We start from the raw sequence: 26,005 nt of genomic DNA on the forward strand, positions 1-26,005 counted from the left end.
CCCCAAGCTCTGGCAAATTACAGCAGCCCAGAGCATATGCCATAAATTAGTATGGAAATCTATTGAGGGTACCTTCCAAGGCACATATTTTCACTGCCAAAGGGTTGTGTTCGGCCCCAAAGAGTTTCTTTGTTAACCTTTAGTTCTCCTTTAATATTTCTAAAAGCTGTTAGGGTGTCTAAAAACCATACTACTGAAGGTGAAGGATATTTTACAACTGTATATCAGTTGGAAAGGTACATCAGATATATGAGATATAGCTCTGACCTATGAAAATGATTGTCTGAACAGTGGGCCTTTTTACCCCCAATTTAAACTAACTCTTAAGAGGGCAATTAGACCGATTCTGCAGCTTATCGGCCCGTGTAGGGGCAGCAACGACGGACATGCCCAACCGATATCTGGCCTGAAATTGGCCAGATATCGATCAGGCAGGTTAAAAGATTTAACCGTAACTGCCGCTTGTTGATGCGGTCCCTGAACCGGCTGCGCCCATTGCCATCGTTATAATTCAATAATTTGGCCCGAGGGCCAAGCGATCAAATTAGCCTAAATTTGCCCGATATCACCCATGCGTAGGTGGGGATATCAGGAGAGGATCCGCTCGCTTGGCGACCTCGCCAAGCTAGTGGATCTTAACGTGTATGGCCACCTTAACACTAGTGGGTATTTACCATTTGTCATTTGAATGATCTCAATCGTGAAAGTGCCAAAGAAAATGTTTCTTGCATTGCACTTTATTGGTAAAGCCTCAAAATGTTTCACCTTAAAAAATTTAAATCATCTAAACAAATCTTTAATTGTAATGCAGTGATCTAAAGACTTACGTTCAAACATAACTGTCCATTGGATTAGATGCTTATATGAAAAAGCTGGTGATAAAATGTGAGAAAAAATAACTAACCTAAAAAAAAACAAAGATTTGTTGCTGTTGGGAACTGCCCCAGAGCAATATACCATCTATATTAGTAAATCAATGTTGCTAATGGATTCAACGTTAGTAATTTCAGTAGTCATATTTGGAGATTACAAGGGAAAGAACACTATACATGTGAAAAGAGCAGGATGCACCATCTAGTGGTTGCTGCTTCTGTCATAAAGGTATTATGCAAATATGATAAACAGTACTTAATTACAAGAAATAAAAAACAGAAAATCTAATATACAGATGGTGGGCTTTCATTTTTAGAACAATATTTTTCTTAAAGGCATTTAGGCTGTTAAAAGAGATGTTCACCTTTTAAAAAAGAAGCACTTTCCAAGATACTTTTGTAAAGCAGAAATTGTTGGTTTTATTGTATTATTATTTAAAGAGCTTACCCTATCTCCTTCACCCTCTGAAGAAGAGTGTCACGTACCCCCTCCTTCACCATAAATGCAGAGATTGGCAGCAGCTAAGAATTTTTAGGAAGAACAGCTTCGGCTTTCTTATCTACTGCACATGCTCAGACCCTACCCCACTGCCTTGCAGCCAATAAGATAAATGCTGTAGAAGTGAATGAATGCAGACTGGGTGTGTGCAATAGTGAAGAATGCTGCTCTGTTCATGCAGGAGAATCATACCTCCTGCCAACCTTTGCATATGCCTGGTGCTTTTGATTTATTTATAAAATGAGTGATTTCTGCAAAATAAAAGTATTTGGCAATGTGCTTCTTTTGCAAAGTAATATTCACTTTGGCAAATGGTAAACACCCCCTTTAAGTCATCGGGCTGGCCAGATTTTCATAGTAAGAAAGGGGAAGATCCCTAGGTAATCATCCCCACTGTATGCACAAAACTTATAAAAAGTCTACTGTTTGTAATTGGTTTCTAAGCATGCACTATAGTTTAAGGTTAAGACACTGTTAATGAATCTTGGAATGCTGAAACTCAGAAGAGCATTAATTATTTTAATAGCTGGCCAAATGATGACCCATTGAATAATACTGAATTTACTGGGTGTTGTGATCGTGTAGATGTACAAATATACTGCATATTCCAATATTTACCACAGCCAGGTAAAAGGAAACAACCATGGTTCTTTTCCAGAGATGAAGCTAATTTATTTTGATTATCCAGCCCAGAGACAGCAAATGATACAGAGTTCCTTTAAATATGCCCACAGGATCTGTTCTATAGGGATTAGCCTTCAGGACTTCTCCCTAACCTAACTCATAAAAAATCAGCAATCCAGCTCCCTGGTTATACTGTTTCTATCCTATTGACCAAAGTAATAGGAATAAAATATACTGCTGCCCTGCACTGGTACAACTGGTGTGTTTGCCTCAGAAATTTATATAAACAAAGCTGCTGTTTAGCCACAGGGGCAGCCATTCAAAGGAGAAAAGGCACAGGCACAAAGGAGATAACAGATAAACACTATTGTATTCTAGAGAGGTCATCTGTTATCTGCTATGTAACCTGTGCCTTTTCTCCTTTTTTCCAACTTTAATGGCTGCCCCCGTGGCTACACAGCAGCTTATTTATATAAACTATAGTAGAGTTACTGTAGCAAACACACAACTTTTACCAGTGCAGGGCAACAGAACATTATATTTTAATTACTTTAAAACACTTTCATTTTTTGGTGTTACTGTTCCTTTAATCTCATTGTTTTAGTTGAACTAACTAATTTCTTTAGATGTTTCTTTACCAATAACAACTGTATAAACAATTCCACTTTGAAATGCAAAAGACCCCCCAGTTGGCTTCCTGTGATATCTTGGTGTTGATGACCCCCCTATAATAAATACCAAGTTAACCAACACAAAGGCACTTCAAAGGATTCCCAACTTAAGCAACTTAATTAACATCTGACTGACTCACTGTTTAAATCTATACAGATATCTTATGCACTACGTACATTCATACATTTAAATTATATTACTATCATACACTTGCAGGTATGTATGCATAGTCACCACACATATTACTACACTGGGTTTCACTGGTGTGGGGCAAAAAAAGGAAGCCAGGAAATTGTAAGGTAACATAATTTTTTATAACTTGGCATGATCAAAAACTGTACACCTGAAATTGCATGTCTTTATAACAATATATCACATAAAACAGCCCATATGTAAAAAAAAATCATATAAATAAAGCCTTTTCATTAAGATGCATTTCTTTTAGTAGTATGTGCCATTGGATAATCCCATATAAAACTCTTCCGTTCAAGTTCTTAAGTCTGTCCCTCTGGCTCATATGATGCTCTATGTTCACACACACACACACAAACAAGGGCACAGACACTGCTAGCTTACATCATCTAATCAATGGACAGTGGTGTGTCTTTAATCCCACAGTTTTTCCTATTACAGTTGCATGTTTTCCTGTCAGGTAATCAGTGTGAGACATCACAAAATGTTGGCTCAAGATAAAAGATGAAACATGATGATTTGTAGCGATATGTATATACCAGCTTTGATAAGATTATTTGCTTTTTTTGGGATATTAATTATTTGATAGTTACATTTTCACTCAGAACATATAGTTCTCCTTTGATTTGCAATTTTTATGAAATCCATTAAAATCTTAAACCTAGGAAAAAAAGTTGTGGCATTCCAGAGCAGGATCGGAACTAGGGGTAGGCAGAAGAGGCAGCTCCCTAGGGAGCAACAAATGGGGGGTGCCAGGCAGGACCCTCTCTTGCCTACCCCTAGTCTGTGCTCCGTTTTCATCGTTCCCGCCGCTTGTCATTACGCTGTGGGGGCAATGAACTATCGCTATTGCATCTCGGCCGCACGCGAACTGCGCATGCGCACCAGAACACATAGGAGGGGGGCAGCGATGTGATAGCGCAGGTGCAGGGGCGAGGTGGCCAACCGAGTTGCCTAGGGCGCCCAGTCGGCTCGGCCCACCCCTATTCCAGAGTATCACATTAAAACACCAGGATGTCCAGTTCAAAACCAGACAAGTTGCAACCCTAATGCTTACTAAAATCCTTTAATGTAGTAACCCATAGCAATCCCTAAGATGTTTGCTTTAAACAGGTGCTGATTGGCTGCTATAGGTGACTAGGCCTGTATCAAACTTTGCACCCCAAACAATGCAATAGTGTTAAATCTATGTTCCTGTTCCAGTATCCCATGTGTCCAATTTTAAATAAGAATTTGTTTTAAAATGTTGTTACAAATTTTGATAAATATAATTTAACTACAATAGCCAGCAATAAAACAAAATAAAATAGTCATGGTTCTTTAGCTAGTCACCACACCCCCTTGTATAATTTGTTTCCCCTGTAGTTCTAGGTCAGATATTTCTGCCACCATTTCCTTATGCACTCTACTGACCATTTTTATTTGGTGTATGAACCAGCGATAAAACTGTAGTTTGTGACTGAGAGAGATACCAGTATTCGTAAATACCCTAAAGTTAAGATACCCTCTAGCTACTTCAACAGCTATATGTACCGTGTTCGTCAGGCTGCTTCCCCTCCACGGGGACACTGACTGTGCGCCTTAGGAACTTTGTTCTGGTTGGATCAGTTCTCCTTTCACGTATCAACAGCGGGTGAACCTGGGTAAAAAAAAAGATGACTTTTGGTAAGTGCATTATTATACATGAGAAATACTGAACTGGTTAGGTATGAATGCAGAAAGCCTGCAACCTTTTACTCCTTTATTTGACACTACTAAATACTTTGTTCTGTATTATATATTTTAATTTTCACCATGCTCTGTTGAACCCACTTCCCATGATTTCCTGTTTTCCCTAATACACTTTGAACTGACCCTATAAACATCAATGAAATTACTGTTAGTTTCCATAAACTGTTACTGATTTGCCTCACTTCTCGTAGAGCTGCATAATCTTTCACCTTCTCCACTTTACTTTTTTCTTATTTCTTTTATAATTCTGTTTTTCTCAATTCAGCATGTTCACCTCTCCTGTGTCCTGCTTTTTACATCCACATAATCCCCCTTACTATCTCTGTATGTCCCCTCAGGTAATAATAGCAGGCTGGCAAAGAAACAGTTAATGCCGCTGGCTTTATTCACTGCCTCTCATTGGTGGAACAGATCAGGACTCCGGCTGACGGGTTAATTACAATAATTATCCTGTACAAGAAAAAGCAGCGAATGTGAATATAGACCCACACGGCTCTATTCTCCTGTTCCCGTTCTTCCATTTCTGTCCCTCACCCACACTCTTTGCCTTACCTACTCTTTCTCCCACCCTTATCCGCTTGTTTTTTGCCATCTTTCTTTCTACCTCTTTATTTCCTATTTGCATCCTTCTCTTTTTATTGCTGGTCCACATTATTCCCCTTATTTTATTTAACCCCTTCACTTTCTAAACAACCTTTACTGCCACCTACATTTTCTCTCTGATCTAATTCCTTTGAATCTACTTTTGTTTGATCCCCTTTTATTAAATAATCTTGCCTTCTCTTCCATGAAACCTATATATCGTTCCCCCCTCCTTCTCAGCTTTTTCTTCTTAGCTTCCTTCTCTCTGTCTCTGTCTCTCTCCCACTCTTTCCCTCTCATGCTCATAGTTACTAGCAGTAACAATGACAGGACAGGATCTGGGAGAGCAGCTTGAATTCCTCCCACATACCCCCCGTCCATCAGCTGCTCCATTCAGATCCTGCCTGGGGAGGGGAGAGAATGAAACACAGAAAGATTCTGCTCTTTCTAACCTGGGGTCCCCTCTTTCTGCCTGGCCCTAAACAGATACAGCAGTGAACTGAACCAACACCCACTGAAACACCACCCTCCCAGCATCCTATATAATCTATAAGAATTTTTGTAATCCCGTCCTTAAGCCACTCTTTAATGAAAGAGGAATAATGTGATAAGACATAGTATTATACTCATGGCCAAAAAGGAGGAGTATATAAAATGAAAATAAGAACTATGGCAATTTGTTACATAACTGAAAACATGTCACTTGAGGATATGGCTATAATGGGGGCATAGCAGAAAAAGCTACCTTATTATGGTGAAAGCATATGGAAAGCAGTATATATATATATATATATATATATATATATATATGCACCTATGGCGGCAGCATTAAGGGGGTGGCCCTTGGGTCCCTTTATATTCTGTAAAATGTAAAAAATAAAAACCCTCCCCAGCCTCCAGATCATACCTATACAAATCCAGCAGCAGAGTTGGAGGATAAGGGTTCAGAGGGCAATGTAAGGGGGAAAATTATGTTTTTTTTTTCCAGTGGGTGTGTGACATCACTTCTGCATCATGAGACATGTTTATGTCCTGTACCTAGGGTGGCATCAGACCTAAATACAGCCCCGATGGGAATATTTGTCACCTGTGTGAATTCATGTCTCCAGGGGTGAAAAGCACTTAAAAATACCTGTTTGTTGAGGCTATTACCACAGATAAAATAATGAAATCAAACAACTGTGCAAAAATACCTCACACACGTGTACATGAAGCAGCTAAAGATACTTAAAAAATTATTATCTCTTAGCAGCGTAGGTGGTGGACAGTGAGGTTGGGGAATGCCCTTCCTAGTGATGTTATGATGGCAGATTCTGTTAATGCCTTTAAGAGGGGCCTGGATGAGTTCTTGAACAAGCATTGTATCCAAGGCTATTGTGATACTAATATCTACAGTTAGTACTGATATTGGTATATAGGGTCTATGTATGTGAGTGTATAGATAGATCAGTATAGGTTTGTGTGTGTGCTGAGTTCACTTGGTACAGTTGAACTTGGGCTTTTTTTCAACCCGACTTAACTTTGTAATAGTGAGTGAATCTGTCCCGTTTTGCTTTGCCAAAAAATTTGCTAAATGGCAAAAAAAATGCGAAACGCAGCTAGTGCATGACTTTTTTGATGCAGCCACAACCTATTTGATGCGACTGCAACTTATATGACATGACCACAAATTTTTGGGCGCGACCACGGCTTTTTTTACTTGATCATGACTTTTCTTGACCCGGCTGTGACCTTTTTTGACCCAAACTTTTTCCTCACTCTGCAAATTTTTGTCACAGCAAATTTTTGCGGCATTTTCGCTAGAATTTTGCTGTGAATCCATGCCTGGCGAAAAAATTCTGTGATCACAACTATGTAACTCTTGCCTGGGGGAACATATCATCTCTACAAAAACACCATGCAGAACATACTCCTTTTTATGTACACATTAAATGTACACAGGCCCAGGACAGGTGATTAAAAAGTTATCGCTGAAAACGCATAATAAATATGCTTAAACATAACCCCAGGGTGTGGTATAATTAATGCACATAAAGCAATGACATTGTATAGAACAATAAAGCAGTGCTAAACAGTAATAGATTTTAATACAAGGGACAATAATGGGAATATGTAATAAAATGTGCAAGGATTGCTACAGGTCTAGGTCCTCTGCATTATAAATATATATAGGACATAAAGACATTTTGTGCACTAAGTTACTAGAAAAAGCTATTTCCTTTAAACAAAAGAGGGATTGTTTTTCCACAAATTGCAATATATCCAAGGTGGCCAGTCCTACACTCACTTTTATCCGATTCATTAAGAATTGGCATAAATGAGACAGACTGATTATTGTGAAATATTACTTAAATAATAATTTAACAGATTACTGCAGAAGGTTCACTTTTATACATCTAATCCTAGGTATTTTTTATTTGTACCTGTGGTCAAGATTGTATGAAGTCTTGAAATTACTCCTTTAAAACACTACTTGCCCAGTTGTTTCTGCTAGGATTTGTAATTTAGGGAGAGCTGGAGGATTGTGGCATAAATATTTCTGGTTTAAAACATGACAGGCAATGGGCAAGATTTAGGAAATTCTAAGTAAATTAAATTTGGGATCACTGACACAGTCCTGTAACTGAATTCTGATTTAGGGAAGCCTGGGTTCCAACACTTTCATTCAATTATTGGCCCGTATCAGTCATTTAATCTTAATATTGCCGAGCCTTAGTCACTATACTTGTACTGTAAGATCTATGAGACAGAGCATTACACTCACACTACCTGAATTTGTATATGGTAATAAGAACCAGCACTAAGTATGTATGTATTTATAAACATTATGTATATATTCAAAACCACTGCATGCTTGGGTACAGGTAAAATGTGTACAGAGCAACAAAATGTACGGCACTCAACAGGCTTCTTGACTGCGGTACTTTTTTGTTGCTATATATATATATATATATACGTATGTATATGCGTGTGTGTATATATATATATACTTTAGTGTTGTGGTCATCACTACATTTTGAACCATTGCAATGAGGCTGTGGCTACAAAATTCTTGTTGTTGTATATATAAATATGTATGTATGTGTGTATTAAAATACAATGATCATAATGGTCAGCCTTAAGTCATCATAAGAGTAACATATCAATATATCATCTGTCTCTTAGGCAGATACTGTATTATAAGCACAAAACAATTCTTACTGTCTAAGGTTTTTAAGGGATTGAATATTTAGAGATAAATTAATAATAACCACAATTCTAGTTGCACTGATAAAATAAATATAAAAGTTATAAATACTATGAAAATTATTTCACCCATTATGTAATGTATTGTAAAAAGTGAAAACGTGCACTGCAGCTTTGTATCATTATGTTGGGTTGAAAACCCCAACATACTGTTTTTCGACTTTGGCTTCTTCTTCTTCTTTTTAGCTCCCCCCATTTTCTAAACGCTACTCCTCCTACAGTTTTAGGGGTACAACATCCAAACTCGCCACACTTCTTCGCCCTATAGCGGAGCAGGTTGCTTGTGCTTTTCTAAGCGATCCGGCCCCCCGTCTTTTTGTGGCGTTGCTCTGAACCCCCCAATTTTCCCATTGACTTTGACAGGGAAGATTTTCAAACTGCTGCCACTCTTACAGCTTTGAAGCTACATCCCCCAAACTTGAATAACATAATAATGGGGTCACCCCGAAAGTGGGAGGGGTCAACAACAGCTAATCAAATTTCATCCATTAACTTTAATGGGGAAATTGAAACTGCTGCCAATCTTACAGCTTTGAGGCTACACTCCCCAAACTTGAATCACATAGTCATGGGGTCAGCCCGAATTAAAATATGATGATAGTTGGATGCCCAAAAGTAGGCGGAGCTGTGAACAGCCAATCAGATTTCACTTATTGAATTTTATTGGTTTGATGCCAGAGTTCCCAAACTTTGCACAGTCACTGGGTGACTACGTACTCAAGGTTAGAAAAAGTGGGCAGGGCCACGAAAAGCCAATCATATTTCTTTCATTGTTTTTAATGGGGTAATTGTAACTGCTGCCATTCTCACATGTTTAGTGTCAGGGTCCCCAAACTTTGCACAGTTTGTCACTGGGTGACTATGTTTCAAGTTTAGAAAAGTGGGTGGAGCCACCAACAGCCAATCAAATTTCACATATTGATTTTTTTTGGTTTGATGCCAGAGTTCCCAAACTTTGCTCAGTCAGTCACTGGGTAACTACGTACTCAAGTTTCTTTTAAAAAAGCATAGTGTGAGGGGCCAGCAACAGCCAATCAAATTTAATCCATTGACTTTTATGGGGAAATTGAAACTGCTGCCAGTCTTACAGCTTTGAGGCTACACTCCCCAAACTTGAATCACATAGTCATGGGGTCAGCCTGAATAAAAAAAATGATGATTGTTGGATGCCCAAAAGTGGGCAGAGCTGTGAACAGCCAATCAGGCGGAAATCCAACCTGCTGCCATTCTCACAGTAATAACACCAGGGTCCCCAAACTTTGCAGAGTTAGGCACCAGGTAACTGTGGTTCAAGGTTAGAAAAAGTGGGTGGAGCCACTAACAGCCAATCAGTTTTTACATAATTACTTTCAATGGGGAAATTCAGCCTGCTGCCATTCTCACAGTATTAACACCAGGGTCCCCAAACTTTTCACAGTTGGTCACTAGGGGACTGCAGTTGTAGTTTTAAAAAAGTGGGCGGAGCCACCAACAGCCAATCAGATTTCACCTATTGAATTTTATTGGTTGATGCCAGGGTTCCCAAACTTTGCACAGTCAGTCACTGGGTGACTTCGTACTCAAGGTTAGAAAAAGTGGGCAGGGCCACCAAAAGCCAATCATATTTCTTTCATTGTTTTCAGTGGGGAAACTGCTGCCATTCTCACATGTTTAATGTCAGGGTCCCCAAACTTTGCACAGTTTGTCACTGGGTGACTATGTTTCAAGTTTAGAAAAGTGGGCAGGGCAAACAACAGCCAATCAGATTTCACCTATAGACTTCATATGTTTAAATTTAAACTGCTGCCATTCTTTAAATATTAATACTAAGGTCCCCAAACTTTGCAGAGCTAGTCACCAGGTAACTGCGGTTCACCAGTAGAAAAAGTGGGTGGAGCCACCAACAGCCAATCAGATTTTAACTATTGATTTTCAATGGGGAAATTCAATTTGCTGCCATTCTCACAGTATTAACACCAGGGTCACTAGGGAACTAGATTTTTATGTTTTAAAAAGTGGGTGGAGCCACCAACAGCCAATCAGACTTCACCTATTGAATTTTTTTTGGTTTAAATTTAAATTGCTGCCTTTCTCACACTATTCATGTCAGGGTTCCCAAACTTTGCACAGTCAGTCACTGGCTGACTACGTATTCAGAGTTAGACAAGTGGGCGGAGCCACCAACAGCCAATCCATTTCCACGCATTAAATTTCATTGGTTTATATTTAAACTGATGCCATTATTTCAGTATTAATTCCAGGGTTGTTAAACTTTCCAAAGTTAGTCACTGGGTATTTTCTGTTCAAAGTTAGAAAAATGTGGGTGGAGCCACCAACAGCCAATCACATTTCACCTATTTAATTTCAATGGTGAAGTGTAAAATGCTGTCAGTCTCACAATCTTGATGCCCCCAAACTTTGCACAGTTGGTCACTGGGAGACTACAGTTCAAAAATAGGAAAAATGGGTTGGACCACTAACAGCCAATCAGATTCCATCCATTGAATTTTATTGATTTAAATTTAAAATGCTGCCATTCTCACACTTTTTATGCCCCAGGGTGCCCAATGTTTGTCACTGGGTGACTTTGACTCATGCCACCAACCACCAATCACAATTTACCTATTGACTTTAATGGTTTAAATTTAAAAATGCTGCCGTTCTTTAACTATTAAATTTAGGGTCCCTAAACTTTGCAGAGTTAGTCACTGGGTAACTGCAGTTTCAGGTTAGAAAAAGTCAGATGTCACTCAATGACTTTCAGTAGGGAAATTTAAATTGCTGCCATTCAGACACTATTAAAACCAGGGTCCCCAAATTTTGCACAGTGGTTTTTACTATATAACTGTGGTCAAAGGTTAGGAAAAGTGGGCGGAGCCAACAACAGATCAGATTTCATGTTTTTCAACCCAACATGAAGTTTGTTCTCAAACTTCCCTTTCTAGTTACTAGTTTGTATCTACATCTGAATAATTTTGATAGGGCAGAAATATTGCTTAGCATGAACTCAGTCTCATATAGAGGGACTTCTGTTGCTTTTACTTTTGGAGTTCCAAGCTGAAATCTAAACAGAATATTACAGCACCCTGAATGTCTATAGTTTTGTTCTCTTTCAAGGACAAAAATAGATACACAAAAAGATACAAATAAACATGTTACTTAGATTAGCTCTCACATCCCAGTTAAAGTGCCCCAAGAGATCCATATACTGAATGAGCACAGAATTTGCATGCCTATACACATTTTTTTCCTTGAAAATATAACTAAGGACCACTTTCTTCAGAAAATGGGATCCTCAGCCAGCACAGCAATACACTGCAATAGCAAAGCACATTAAACACATTAGTGTTCTAATTTACCAATTAATGTATTTTATTTACTAATGTTATGCATTGATTCCAGTCAATCCATAACGATCGTTGGTATTCATTACCACAACAATCAATCCAAAATAAATCAGAACAATTAGTTACAGGTCAATTAAAGTGCTCTGATATTCATCCATAATTTGTATGTCTCAATCAATTATAAAGCAAGAATATAATCCCTTCCCCTTCCTTATGGCTGCATAGGTAAAACACCCAAAGGCCTTGAATGGTGCACCTGTATAATATTAGGGTTATTGTTCAAAACTTTCATTTTTTTTCATTTTTTGATCCATGTTATGGTTAGAAAAAAAGTGATATTAAGAGGTAACAGCTCACCTCCTCCTCATCAAGCATGAGAAGCTGATTTCCAGAGAGGACACAGTATCTTGGGTTCCAGGCTGGACGGTCGTATGGAGAGGTGACATAGGGCATACGATGCATGGGAGGTCCTCGAGCATCTAAGAGATACAATGCAGAAAGCCTTTATTGCAAGCTACAGACCTTCAGACACTGTCTGCTAGTGTAACACCACTTCCACATAAATTACACGGATGTAAAACTGTATATCACTATATTCTCATCCAATTTATCATCACAATGGCATAAACAATGTACACTTAATTTTACTGTGGTCCATTTTCGCAGTATTTCATACAGAGTAAACCTTGTTGCAACCAGTCTATTAGAGCAGGCAAAAAGCAAATGATGAAGGAAAACTTGAGCAAGCCGAGGGACTTCCTTGGTGCCTTGTGTATTTTACATTGTTTCACCCAAACCCACACCTCAAAGTATAATAAATCACGCCCTTAGTTTTGTTCTATTTCTCATTCCCAGTAGCAGCTCAGAAAGTAAGTGATTTGGCCATTACAATTTGATTCATTCATTGATACATTGTTCAGCATCATTACTTTAAAAGTCTTTAACAGAGCAACTGTTATACTGTTGCTACTTGCTAACATTTGCCTTATGCTGCTGAGAAACTGTGTATCAGTTTTTTCCATTTAGAAAGTCTTCAACCTAGACAGCAACCAACAGTATACCACGTTACTTAATACACTATACAAAAATGCTAAGTTTGCAAAATTGGACTGCCCCTTTAATACACACACAGTCAACTAGGTTATGGACCCATTATCTTCCAGAAGACTTATACATAAATAACAGTGGATTCTCATGAGCAGAGAGAGACACTACTTTTTTTTGGGGGGGGGGGGGGGGAGGTCACAGGAACTCAGGAGGTCACAGAAAATAAATTGTAAGATTCCCAGTCAAGTGGTAGCCTATACATCTGGCCTAACATCTTGTATAGAAGTTACAGTACCAGGTAAAATACTCGACTAGATAAATCCTCATCAGCCTTCCAGACTTCATGCATCAAACCCCCAGCAATAGAGCTCCACTCTCAGCCAATGTCCAATCGAAAAATATATATAGGGGGGAGCACGAGACAAAATGCAAAATTTCTGCAAAAAAGGTGCTTTTATTTTTATGCCATACACGGCATGTTTCGGGCCCGAAACATGTCGTGTATGGCATAAAAATAAAAGCACCTTTTTTTGCAGAAATTTTGCATTTTGTCTCGTGCTCCCCCCTATATATATTTTTCGATTGGACAGTACCAGGTAAAAGTACCAACATTATCTGGAAATACAATTATTTGTGAGTGATGTTATATCATTCTGAGAGTGACAGTTTAACAACAGAGAGTCAAAAACTGCATATCCCTAATTTAAGATGCCAGAACTCTTAAAATGTAAAAAAGAGAGGACAAACAAATATGCATATATACTCATGAATACTACTCCTTTGATGCACGATACATCCATGTAACCTTAAACCCATATGTAAAGTTGAGATTCACACTCACTGAGGACCTGTAATACCTTAACTACATCCAAGTGCTTAACTTGTAAAGGTGACTTTCACACTTATTGAGGAACCATTATGTCTTAATTACACACCAGTGTATAATTGTTCCTTTAAAGTGATGAGGCATCAAACTCATCACTTAATATCTGGAGTCACTGAACAAAGTTTATCCATGCTGTAAGCATCAGTGGCAGAGCTACAGAATCTTAGGCACTGTTCTTTACACTGGAGAGTACATACAAACAGGCATTGACTCAAAGAACCAAGCAGAATTGCACTTCCTTATACATCATTGGACACTGGTTCCCTTGTTACCTTCAAGTGAGGTTATATGCTAGTATGTTTATCGTAGGAGAGGGGCAAGGGCTAAGATACAGCAGCCCCCGCAGCCCGTGCCCCCACCCCACAGGGTCTGCTGTATATATTTATGCCATTGCTAAGAAAAATATATTGATTTCCAGTAAGAAGATGGTTTTTCTGGTGCACAATAGGTTTTTGCAAAAAGGGTTCTTTTTTTCTGGATCACCAGAGCAAAGTGGTAGGAAGAGGGGTAGTTAAATGTTTTTCAAACTAAATAACAATCTAGCTCAGCACTGCCCCACTTGCCCCATTCAGTGAGCCAACTGGCTAGCAAACAACATGTTTGTGGGATGAATTTGATAAAAATTATGATATCATAAACAGCAGACTATGAAGCTCATATCCATGCAAAGAGTCATAAACAGGCCTTGAAGACCCACATCCAGTCTGTTGCCTACAGTCTGATTTAGTTAACTTTATAATTAAGAATAAAAATTCCTGGTAATCAAGTATGACAGGTAAAAAAATGCAGGTTGCGAGTGTAGCTCTAATAAAAGGGTGGAATATGTTGGTTATATGTTGGTAAACACATAGGGGCTGATTTACTAATCCACGAATCCGAATCCCGAATGGGAAAAAATCGGATTGGAAACGAACATTTTGCGACTTTTTCGTATTTTTTGCGATTTTTCCGTCACCGTTGCGACTTTTTCGTAGCCGTTACTGTCACGATTACGCCACTTCAGACGCACGTGACTGTAGGCGTGACTGTCTAGAGGGTCCCTTGCTCAGTCTCACACACCTGACACACAGGTCAGACTAGCATCACAGCACCCCAAAGACCAACCAACGCTCACAAACTCATACACAACTTGCTGCCACCACTCTCATACTTCTTACACTGGCGATGAGAGATGCCAAGCACACTGGTAGAGAAAGGGTTAATGTAGAGAACCGACACACACACTCTCCTTACCAGCAGTCAAAGGGTTAATCAGCACACAGCATACAGAGGGCTAAGGCACACAACACAGTTACACACTCGGAGGTTAGGTACGTTTTAGAGCATCAAGGACAAACTTATTAAATTTAATATTTAATATTATAAAAAGTATAACAGTGCAAGTTTAAAACAAGATGTTACAAAAAAGGACATACGATAAAACAAGTACAAACAGTTTTAAAATAAAAGGGAAAAATATAGAAGTCCTATACTATACCAAGCAAAGTCCTTCTAGTCCTGGAGGCAAGGGGAAACCACAGGATAAACTTCCAATAGAAATTGGTCCTCCACATAATATCAGAGTATAGTCAGAAGAGCTGACTATTTATCCCAGTTTGCAGGGGATCTGGTAACTGGACACTCCCCCCTCCCTCAGGAATGCAAGGGGTGTCACCATTAGCAGGACACAGTGTGAGTTTTATGGCCTCCTGTGTATGGGACTGAGTGTATGGACTGGTCCAATGATACCAATGTCCATAACTCCTTGTGGGAACATAATAGAAAGATGAAATTAGATTCATCAATTCTAAATTATCCCACCGGTCCCATACAGACTAAACATCACTACTGTGTGACCTGCCCCTGCCCATATACTCCTATCTGACAAACCGAGAACCCAAATCCAGCGATGTTTGGACCCGTAAGAAAGGCCATCTTAAATGAAACATATACTTAAGTTTTGGTACCTCTAGTATAAATAGTATGGGTTCTGGGACAATAAATGTTTGTGAGTTTGGGTTATGGTGTGACCTCCACATCACCTATGATGGGTCCCAATGTGAACTCTAAGTCACCCCCACGTGGGCTTTCACTCCCCCACATGGCATGGCTCTTATCAGCCAGGGATTAGAGTTGGGCATTCCAGGATGTGAGGCGTTTACACATGGCTGGTTCCAGACCCTAGTGACCAGAGGCCTGTTATATATCTCTTTCTGGCACATTTCTGGAAGATTTTGGGATACCTTGGCCTGCTTGATTAACCCTTACAGGCTTATATCATGACAGTTACGACTTGCACGAATTGTCGCGACTTTTTCATAGCCATTACAAATTTCGTGAATTGTCGTGACTTTTTCATAGCCATTATGACTTTCGTGAATTGTTGCGACTTTTTCATAGCCATTATGACTTTCGTGAATTGTCGCAACTTTTTCATAGCCATTACGACTTTCGCAAATTGTCGCGACTTTTTCGTATTGAGCTCGAAAAATTCGCGACAATTCACGAAAAAGTCGCAAAATACCGATCATTACGAAAAAACGCATTCGGACGCTTTTCGGACGTTCGTGGATTAGTAAATGTGCCCCTTAGTATAGATTAAGTACACTTAAGTATAATTTGTTTCCCTCAGTATACATAGTAGAGAAGCCAGTGTTACAGTTCCCACTCTGTAGCAGTGCAGAAGGTTTAGCTCAAACAAGTTGTCAGGATATGCCACTTAAATGTCTGAAGAACCTTAGTGCAATCAAGGATCTTGGATATCATGAACTGAATACACTGAATACTTAAAGAGCTCAGTTTGTTAATTTTGCTAAGTTTTAGCCAGGCCACAATTTCTGATTATCCCTGATGCTAACAGTAGATTAAAGGAAATTGAGGTTATGCCAATATTTACAATCTGAACTTCTGTAGTAAGGAAGGTATTACAAAGAATAACATTCAAGATTATGTATTCAACAATGCTCATGGCTTTAGGAAGGACAGATCATTTAAAGCACCAAATATATTATTGTGTATATAAGCTCAACATACAGAATGCATAAAAGAAATAACCAAGGGCTAAATAGGGCCCTGCTCAAAAAATTTATTTAAAAAGGAGAAGGGGGTAGGTATAAGACACAAAGTGCAGGGATATGCACATTGGATACAAAAATATGTCAGAATATGCAGTGCAATTTTGGTCTCCAGTATTTAAAATGAGCATTTTTAAAATAATAATAACCATAAAGGATATAGTATAAAGGCTGGCCAACTAATTACATTGCAAAAATAAACTCTGCCTTATTCACAGTAGAGAGAATATGCGCACATGCCTTTAGTAAAGAAGGGGGTCCATCTTAAGCTGTGAAAATGGTTTATAGAGTCAGATCCACAAATTGTAAAGTTATCGTCCTGAAGTGGTTGTAGTGATACATACATTCATTTAAAAAAAAGGGTTGGATGATTTTTTACTTCAGATGTTCTAGGGGGAGCAAAGTCATCAACTAAAAGCAACCTGTAAACTAGACTGTACTCTAAGGTGCAGATTTATCAAAATGTGAAATTAAAGCTTACAACAAAAAAATCATCCATTTAGGGGGAGATTTACTAATCCATGAATGGTCCAAAGGCGTCCGAATGCGTTTTTTTTGTAATGATCAGTATTTTTGCGACTTTTTTGTCACCGTCGCAAGTTTTTCGTATGTTGCGCGACTTTTTTGTCGCGACTTTTTCGTATATTTTCCACTACTTTTTAGTCGCCGTTGTGAAAAAATCGGATTGGTTTTTCCGCCGTTTACAATTGCTCCATACGAAAAAATCAAGACGCCAACGGAATAGTCGCACAAAATACGATAAAGTTGCGGTGGCACTGAAAAAGTCGCGACAAATATGAAAAAGTAGCGACGGCGACGAAAAGATGGTGTTCACCATTTGATAAATACAGTACACTTCTAAAACTCTCATAGGAATTAACAGAAAGCGGGTGAGTTTTTCTGTGGTTAGTGTTTATAGTCTTTAATTTTGTTTTTAGATGTATTATATAAAAAAAATGCTTTAATTATTTTTGGCAAGTACACAATAAATAAACTTAGTTATATATCCTTCCTTATTAAAGATCTATCTTCACACTTTTTGTTCATGTTAGGTTCTACACATACAAGTGTTCACAAAATTTGCATGACCTATAAATGAAATGCTTATTCAAACGTATATACGTATGGGTCTATGCATTTGTTAATGCACTTGGGAAGCTTTTATAAGTGATGTACTGCGTTCGTGTGCTTCAGCTGAACTCATTCATGCTGATGAGTTTAAAATCACTTAGAAAATTCAAACAGATCTTTAAAAAAGGCTAATCATATACATAAAAGCATCTAAAGCACTCTGCTACATGCCTTGATATCTCTGTAGCCCTAATGCAAATCTAACATGGTCAAACAAAACACACAAAAAACAGAGATAAATGTTTGTTAAAATCTTCAGCTTTAATGTACCCAATGGCTATGTGCATCACACAACAGACCGATATATGCTGTATTTAAACTTGTATAGATGCCTTCATTCTGTAAAGTCTTTATCTAAAAAAAATGTGTACATTGCCTGGATATGAATATTAAATGCAATATGTTCACTTTATGATCCAAGCTTCAGCAATTATGCTATATACATTATTATAGCACAGAAAAAACAAGACCAATCCATAAATGCAGTGAAAACATAGTTTAGGTATGTCAATGACAAAATAAAGCAAAAGAGAGTCCTTTTTTAGCCTGGCATCAGAAAATGGAATAGATAAAAGTAGGAAATATTTAAATTAAATCAGAAGTTTAGGATTAGGTGTCAATATTCTTGTATCATATAAAGACCTCAACCTAGATCAGTTCTGATCAATATTATGTGAGCTGATATAATCAATCTGGCGATACCAGGAAGGGCTAAAAAATAATCATTGTTGTCTGGGATGATGCAGGGAGTTCAAAGTGCCTTTTAAACCATGATCCAGTGAGACAAAATGTGAACCACTCAATAGGCTCCTTAAGATACAATTCACAAACTGGCAATTATGTTGAACCTACATAGGAAGTCATCTGTAAGGTCCTTGTGTGACCTGATCTGTAAACAGTTATTTGTGTTAGGTTCTTCAACTTTGGCTTATTCTTCCGCTTCTTCTTCCGCTTCTCCTTCTTATTCTTAGCACCCCCCATTTTCTAAACGCTACTCCTCCTACAGTTTCAGGGGTACAACACCCAAACTCTCCACACTTCTTCGCCTTATAGCGGAGCAGGTTGCTTGTGCTTTTCTAAGCGATCCCGCCCCCCGTCTTTTTGTGGCGCCACTCCGAACCCAATTTTTCCATTGACTTTGACAGGGAAGATTTTCAACCTGCTGCCACTCTTACAGCTTTGAAGCTACACCCCCCAAACTTGAATAAAATAATCATGGGGTCACCCCGAATGAAACAGCAACATTTGTTGGATGACCCCAAAGTGGGAGGGGCCAGCAACAGCCAATCAATTTTACCCACTGACTTTTATGGGAAAATTGAAACTGCTGCCAATCTTACAGCTTTGAGGCTACACTCCCCAAACTTGAATCACATAGTCATGGGGTCAGCCTGAATGAAAATGTAATGATTGTTGGATGCCCAAAAGTGGGCAAAACTGCGAACAGCCAATCAGATTTTACCTATTGGGAAATGCAACCTGCTGCCATTCTCACAGTATTAACACCAGGGTCCCCAAACTTTTCACAGTTGGTCACTAGGGGACTGCAGTTTTAGTTTTGAAAATGTGGGCAGCGCCACCAACAGCCAATCAGATTTCACCTATAGACTTCATATGTTTAAATTTAAACTGCTGCCATTCTTTAAATATTAATACTAAGGTTCCCAAACCTTGCAGAGCTAGTCACCAGATAACTCGGTTCAGAGTTAGAAAAATTGGGTGGAGCCACCAACAGCCAATCAGATTTTAACTATTGATTTTCAATGGGGAAATTTATCCTGCTGCCATTCTCACAGTATTAACACCAGGGTCACTAGGGGACTGCAGACTTTGCACTGTCAGTCACTGGATGACTACATATTCAGGGTTAGAATAAGTGGGAGGAGCCACCAACAGCAAATCTATTTCCACCCATTAGATTTCATCGGTTTATATTTAAACTGATGCCTTTATTTAAATATTAATTACAGGGTTGTTAAAGTTTCCAGAGTTATTCACTGGGTATTTGCCATTCAAAGTTAGAAAAAAAGTGGACGGAGCCACCAACAGTCAATCACATTTTACCTATTTACTTTCAATGGTGAAGTGTAAAATGCTGTCAGTCTCACACTTTTTATGCCCCCAAACTTGAGTCCCCAAACTTTGCAAAGTTGGTCACTGGGGGACTGCAGTTCAAAAATAGGAAAAGTGGGTTTGGCCACTAACAGCCAATCAGATTTCATCCATTTAATTTTATTGGTTTAAATTTAAAATGCTGTTATTCTCATACTATTTATGCCAGGGTGCCCAATGTTTGTCACTGGGTGACTTCGACTCAAGGTTAGAAAAAGTGGGCCACCAACCGCCAATCAGATGTCACTCGGTGACTCAGTGGGGAAATTTAAATTGCTGCCATTCAGACACTATTAAAACCAGGGTCCCCAAACTTTGCACAGTGGTTTTTACTATATAACTGTGGTTCAAGGTTAGAGAAAGTGGGCGGAGCCCATTCAGTGACTTCGTGTTTTTCAACCCAACATGAAGTTTGTTCTCAAACTTCCCTTTCTAGTTTTGATTTGTAATCTGTAATATCTATGGTCCTCAGTAGGTTGAAGAACTATTATTATGATTGTGTGTCTTTCCTGAAGAAGACATCTTATCATTGCATTTTTACATTACATTTTATTCTTCCTCTTTGGTTTTCATTCTTTTGGAAATTTCTACTGAAAACAATGTACATTTAGTTCAAATATAAAGGCAAACTATACCAACCGAACGATGCAGGTCTCATTAAAATATCTTACACAAAACAGCCCATTTGTAAAACACTGCATTAACTAAAGCTTTTTTTTGGGAAATATATATTTTTATAATATCTTCTACTTGACATGCCAGTACTGAAACACTGTCATTTTAAGTACCAAACTCAGTTCCTCTGGCTCATATAAGGCACTGTACACACAAACAAACCAATGCCACAGATATATGCTAGGATACAAAAGCCAATGAATGGGCAGAGCTGTGTCATTAATTCCTACAACACTCCTTGTTACAGTTAGAACCTGTCAAATCTTCAGTGAGGGAGCACACAGAACATCACGAATTGGTGGTTCAAGTTAAAAGATATAAAAGGGTAATAGTTGCTGACATGTATATGCTTAATTGATAAGATTTGTGATTTGAGAAGGAAATATCTAGGTGACATACGAGATATATGAAAATGGAGCAGGAGTAAAAGTATGAAGTTATATTATAATAAATATGATTTGATTATAAATATGTAAAAATGACTCTGCACAAGAATAATGTCATATTCCCTTTTTGCTTGAGTACAACATTTCTAGGCAATTAACCTTGATTTTTTTACATAGCCATATTCTCTAGTTCAGCTTTTTAGAGCTATTTCCAGTGTAAACCCACATGGATTAATAAATGAATTACAAACCATCCCAAATAATCTGATGATTTGTATTTAATTTACTGGGGATTTAGATAAACCTTAATCGATAATCATTAGTGTAAGTAAGTCCTTAAACATGCACCTAAATTTTAAAGAATACTTACAGGGGACCTGTGACCCTAAAAAATAATTTCACATCATTTTCTAATGTGCAAGTCAGGCAAAATAAACTTTACTTACTATATATAAATTATATAAATCTTGTTAACTTCAGTCTTGGAATTCACAATCACAGCAAGCAGGCAGGCATCATTTTGTGATTAATGTTATAATGGTAAGCTTTGCATCATCCCATGCCCATGCACTGGCTACACAATTAAAAAACATGAGGAGGGAGGGGCAATGAGAAGAGAGCAGTGACATCTGGGAAGTGCAGAATGGAAAGTGAAAGTACTACTTGCCCCATCTTTAGATTTTAATATCACAATAGCCTTGGATACTGTGCTTGTTCAAGAAATCATCCAGGCCCCTCTTGAAGGCATTAACAAAATCACTAGGAAGGGCATTTCCCAACCTCACTGCCCTGACCATGAAAAAACACTTTTACGCTGCTTTAAATCAAGGTTCTGTTGCTTAAATCTAAGAGGGAGGCCGCTGGTGCGCTGACTGTGTTTATGGGAGAAGAAACTCCCCCTATCTAACTATAATCCCCTTTAATGAACTTGTAAAAAGTAATCATGCCCCTCGCAAGCGCCTTTTTCCCAGAGAAAACAACCCCAACCTCGACAGTCTAACTTCATAGTTTAAATCTTCCATCCCCTTTACCAGTTTAGTTGCACATCTCTGTACTCTCTCCAGCTCATTAATATCCTTCTTAAGGACTGGAGCCCAAAACTGCACTGCATACTCAAGGTGAGGCCTTACCAGGGACCTATAAAGGGGCAAAATTATGTTTTCATCCCTTGAGTTAATGCCCTTTTTTATACAAGACAGCACTTCATTTGCTTTAGTAGCCACCGAATGACACTGCCTCGAATTAGGCAACTTGTTATTTACAAAAATCCCCAGATCCTTTTCAATTAAGAATACCCCCAACACATTACCATTTAGTGTATAACTTGCATTTATATTATTTCTATATTTTCAACATTGAAAATGTTGCTGCCCAGTTTTCCAATTTTGTCAAATCACTCTGCAAGTGACAGCATCCTGCATTGAACAATTTAGTATCATCAGCAAAAATAGAAACAGTACTTTCATGCCCACCTCCAGGTCATTAATAAACAAGTTTAAAAGCAAAGGACCAAGGACCGACCCCTGCAGCATTTCACTGACAATGCTGGTCTAAATAAAAATAAAGTTCCATTTACCACCACTCTCTGTAATCTAAACTTCAGCCAGTTCTTTGTCCAAGAACAAATATTATGGGTTAAAAAACACTTTTAAATCCTGTGTTTTTATGTATTCCACCACAAGTCTGATCACAGAAAGTAGAAACAGAAGTAACTGTTATAGACATGTAAATAAAATCTTTTTCATGGGTATTACAGATACTAAAGACCAGACTCTACGTACTTGCCAAGGTTCAAACACATGAGGGGAGACGAAGGGGAGGAAGGGTTGGCGGTTGTTTTCTGTAGAGTTTCATATATCTCTACCTAATCGAGTTTCCATTACAATATACTATATATCCTTTATAAACCTTATTTGCACTATAGTCAAGCCAACATATTTATCAATCTCCCTCATAGTCTGATATCTATTATTCTGCAAGCACTACATAAATAGCACTTATATTGCAGTGTCCCCTGCTGTGACCTACAGCCCTTATATTTGCCTATTAGTGTCTGTAAGTTACCCTCCCATATAGATTGTAAGCTCTACAGGGCAGGGACCTCCATCCTTTTGTGTCTTTGACTGTTAACTTGTTGCAACTGTATTTATCTTGTATTTATCTGTATTTATTGTTATATTTTGTATTTATCTATTATTATCTTAATAACTCCGTTTGTATTAATGTATTCTACTGTACAGAGCAGCGTACATAAGTAGCGCTTTATAAATAAAGATATACATACATACATACATATAAATACAAACATTATTATAACATAACGCTACTTTTACACAGGGCTGTTAGCTTTTCAGTTTGTACTTGCCCACAATTTTTTATATCAGTCCACTTTTACAGCTAAATGACTTTCCCTATAAAACACTCCTATATTCCTATGTCCATTTTTGCAACCACACCCCCTTAATACCACTCCCATTTTACAAAATTGGCAGGATACTTAAAGTTTGAACGCATTTCTGGGGGTTTTGTGTTATTAAAGTTTTGCTAATGCAGGTGAAATTGCCCTTTAAGCTGCAAGTCTCGATCCCCCAAGAGACCTGTTTAGCTTATTAGTTACAACTGTATCTCAGTCCAGGTGTTGCTTGTTACGATCTTTGTGCTCTCTGCTAAAAGCTACTTTAATTAAGTTTGTTTTTCTTTAGATTCAGTGCAGGAGATCAAAGGTAAATGAGGGACTTTTCAATAAGAATCTGGGACTGCGGGTTGAGCTGTTAAAAGAGGGACTGTCTCGCAAAAATCAGGACAGTTGGGAGGCATGCTAGAGGATGCCAAGAACAGAAGCCTCTTGTTGCAGTCTCTGCATCTGAGGAATACCCGAAACTGTGACAAACCATAACAGATCTGGACCTGGTCTACACTACCGTACTTCAACGCTGCATACTGTGCAGTGTTGTGCAACTTCTAAAGGACTGAGTATCCCCTACAATGGGGCATTCTGTTCGCACTGCTGGCATATAAAAATGGAGGAACATATGCTCTAAGAGAGCCATCTGATGCAACATCTTTCTCCCTTGCCTCCGATCTCTCGGAGTAGAGTAGGTTTGTGTATCCAGAGGGTCCCCCCTTGACACAATTCCAACTCCACACTCGCCCACAACCTCATGAGCAAGCCCTGACTCTCCAAGATCTGTATCCCCAGATCCATCCTGAGCAGACAACAAAGCTTTATACAGGTTTCCTAATACTTTGCCCTAGGCAATTGGTCGTGACCTTAAATGGTTGAAACTCACAGGACCAAGCCATGAAGGTATATAATAACCAGATAAGTTACAATTGAAAGCATATGGTTACATACAATGTTATAACAATGTTATAACCTACCCTGCCACACCTATGCATATGTTTTAACTGCTACTATTAGTACAGCAGGATGACTAGGGATTCTACACCGTAATACAAGGAATGGTCTCAAAATACAAGTGCCTTTTCCTTTGTTCACTCTGGCCTTTATCACACCCTGGGCCAGTATATCACTGAAAAGAAGCTGAACTATCATCAACTTTTTCTCTCACTTTCCATATGGTTCTATACCAGTAGCGGTGGCCTATCCAATCACTTTCTACATGCTATCACCCAAAGTCTATCACCCAACAATGAAGACATCTCCAACTTTTACTCCATGTACCAGTGAAACAGAAGCGTAACTGGTCTGTGCGAGGCCCCTCTGCAAAAAAATTTTTTGGATGGGCCCGATGCAAAGTATCAAACTCTAGCAGCCCCCTGCCCGCTGTCCCCTGTCCTGCATTGCATCCCCTATCGCTTCTAAATCCCTGTTCCTGATGCTCTCCTATCTAAAAGCAACAATAGAGGAAGCAGACCCTGTGGCCTGCCCACCCACGGGTCTTTTTCTTCTGTTGTTACGCTACTGCAGAGAACCTATGGCAAACATGAGCGTGTTTAGACTGTTATGTTATACAAATTAAGTTCACAACAGCTTGTCCCTCTATTTATCATAGTTCATAACATAGTTCATAACATACCTAGACCAATTGCAGATTAGATTGTTAATGGGTTATAATAATAAGTCTAAAAATACATTGGTCTAACAGTTCTGATTAATTTTATTTCTAATCAGTTTTAACTATAAAGTCTTCTTGTAAGCTGTAAACTGGTTAATATGCTTCTCCACACCCTCCCCCTCACAAACCCCTAATACCTTTTTCCTTTTTTTCCCACTCTCTTCTTATACCCTTACCCCCTCCAACCCCCCTCCCTTTCCTTCTAAGCAAAAAAAAAAAATAATTATACCACTTTTACTATGATACAGGATATACAATTGCTTCTGCAGGTGAAATATACTTTCTTTAATGTTAACATTCTAACATTTTAACACATAAGCACACACATTACACTATTATACACATACACAATACACTATTAGTTTTAAATTCCTGACAAAACAAGGCATGATTTACTCCCTCACATCCCTCTCCCGACCCCCACAGTGTCTACACCCCCATAACTTCTGTGGGTGTAGTGCTTCAGCCTATATCCAGCAGCAGAATATTTTTTATCCCCTCTGTCTCCATCTCTTTCTGTCCTCACCCCCACCATCCAGCCATCCCATCCCAGTTCTCACGGATATCCCAAATGAAACACTTTTCAGACTTTCTTGAATCAGATTTTCTTACACGAACTGGAAGCTGCCCTTAAAACCACCCCTGTCGGTAAAGCTCCCAGCCGGATGGTTTCACTATCCTCTATTCCAAAACATACAAAGATAAGTTATTTCCCAACCTACTCAGTTTTAACAAACATTCCCTATGAGCTCATATTAGCCTTCTGCCAAAGAAAGGGAAAACCCCCCCAAGAACCAGGCAGCTACAGACCAATCTCACTGATAGACGAAGATGTAAAATTGCTGGCAAAAATTATATTTAACAGACTGAAGAACCTTCTACATAAAATAAT

The 26,005-nt window shown here is 38.6% G+C and overlaps 1 protein-coding gene across 14 annotated transcripts in view; it reads right to left on the minus strand.

Moving 5' to 3' along the window:
• Positions 1 to 26,005, minus strand: part of syngap1 (synaptic Ras GTPase activating protein 1) — a 149,598-nt gene that overhangs the window by 73,227 nt on the left and 50,366 nt on the right. For 13 of the 14 annotated variants that reach the window (XM_031892381.1, XM_031892373.1, XM_031892369.1 and 10 more), the window contains 2 exons: positions 12,102 to 12,223; positions 4,393 to 4,498 (listed from right to left, as the gene is read on the minus strand). In XM_031892381.1, coding sequence (XP_031748241.1) covers positions 4,393 to 4,498; positions 12,102 to 12,223 — 228 coding nt within the window. Of the gene's footprint in view, positions 1 to 4,392; positions 4,499 to 12,101; positions 12,224 to 15,154; positions 15,187 to 26,005 lie in introns of those variants that run through there. The other variant, XM_031892377.1, reaches the window with a different exon arrangement.

This window comes from Xenopus tropicalis, chromosome 8 (genome assembly GCF_000004195.4).
Source record: "Xenopus tropicalis strain Nigerian chromosome 8, UCB_Xtro_10.0, whole genome shotgun sequence".
Taxonomy (NCBI): domain Eukaryota; kingdom Metazoa; phylum Chordata; class Amphibia; order Anura; family Pipidae; genus Xenopus; species Xenopus tropicalis.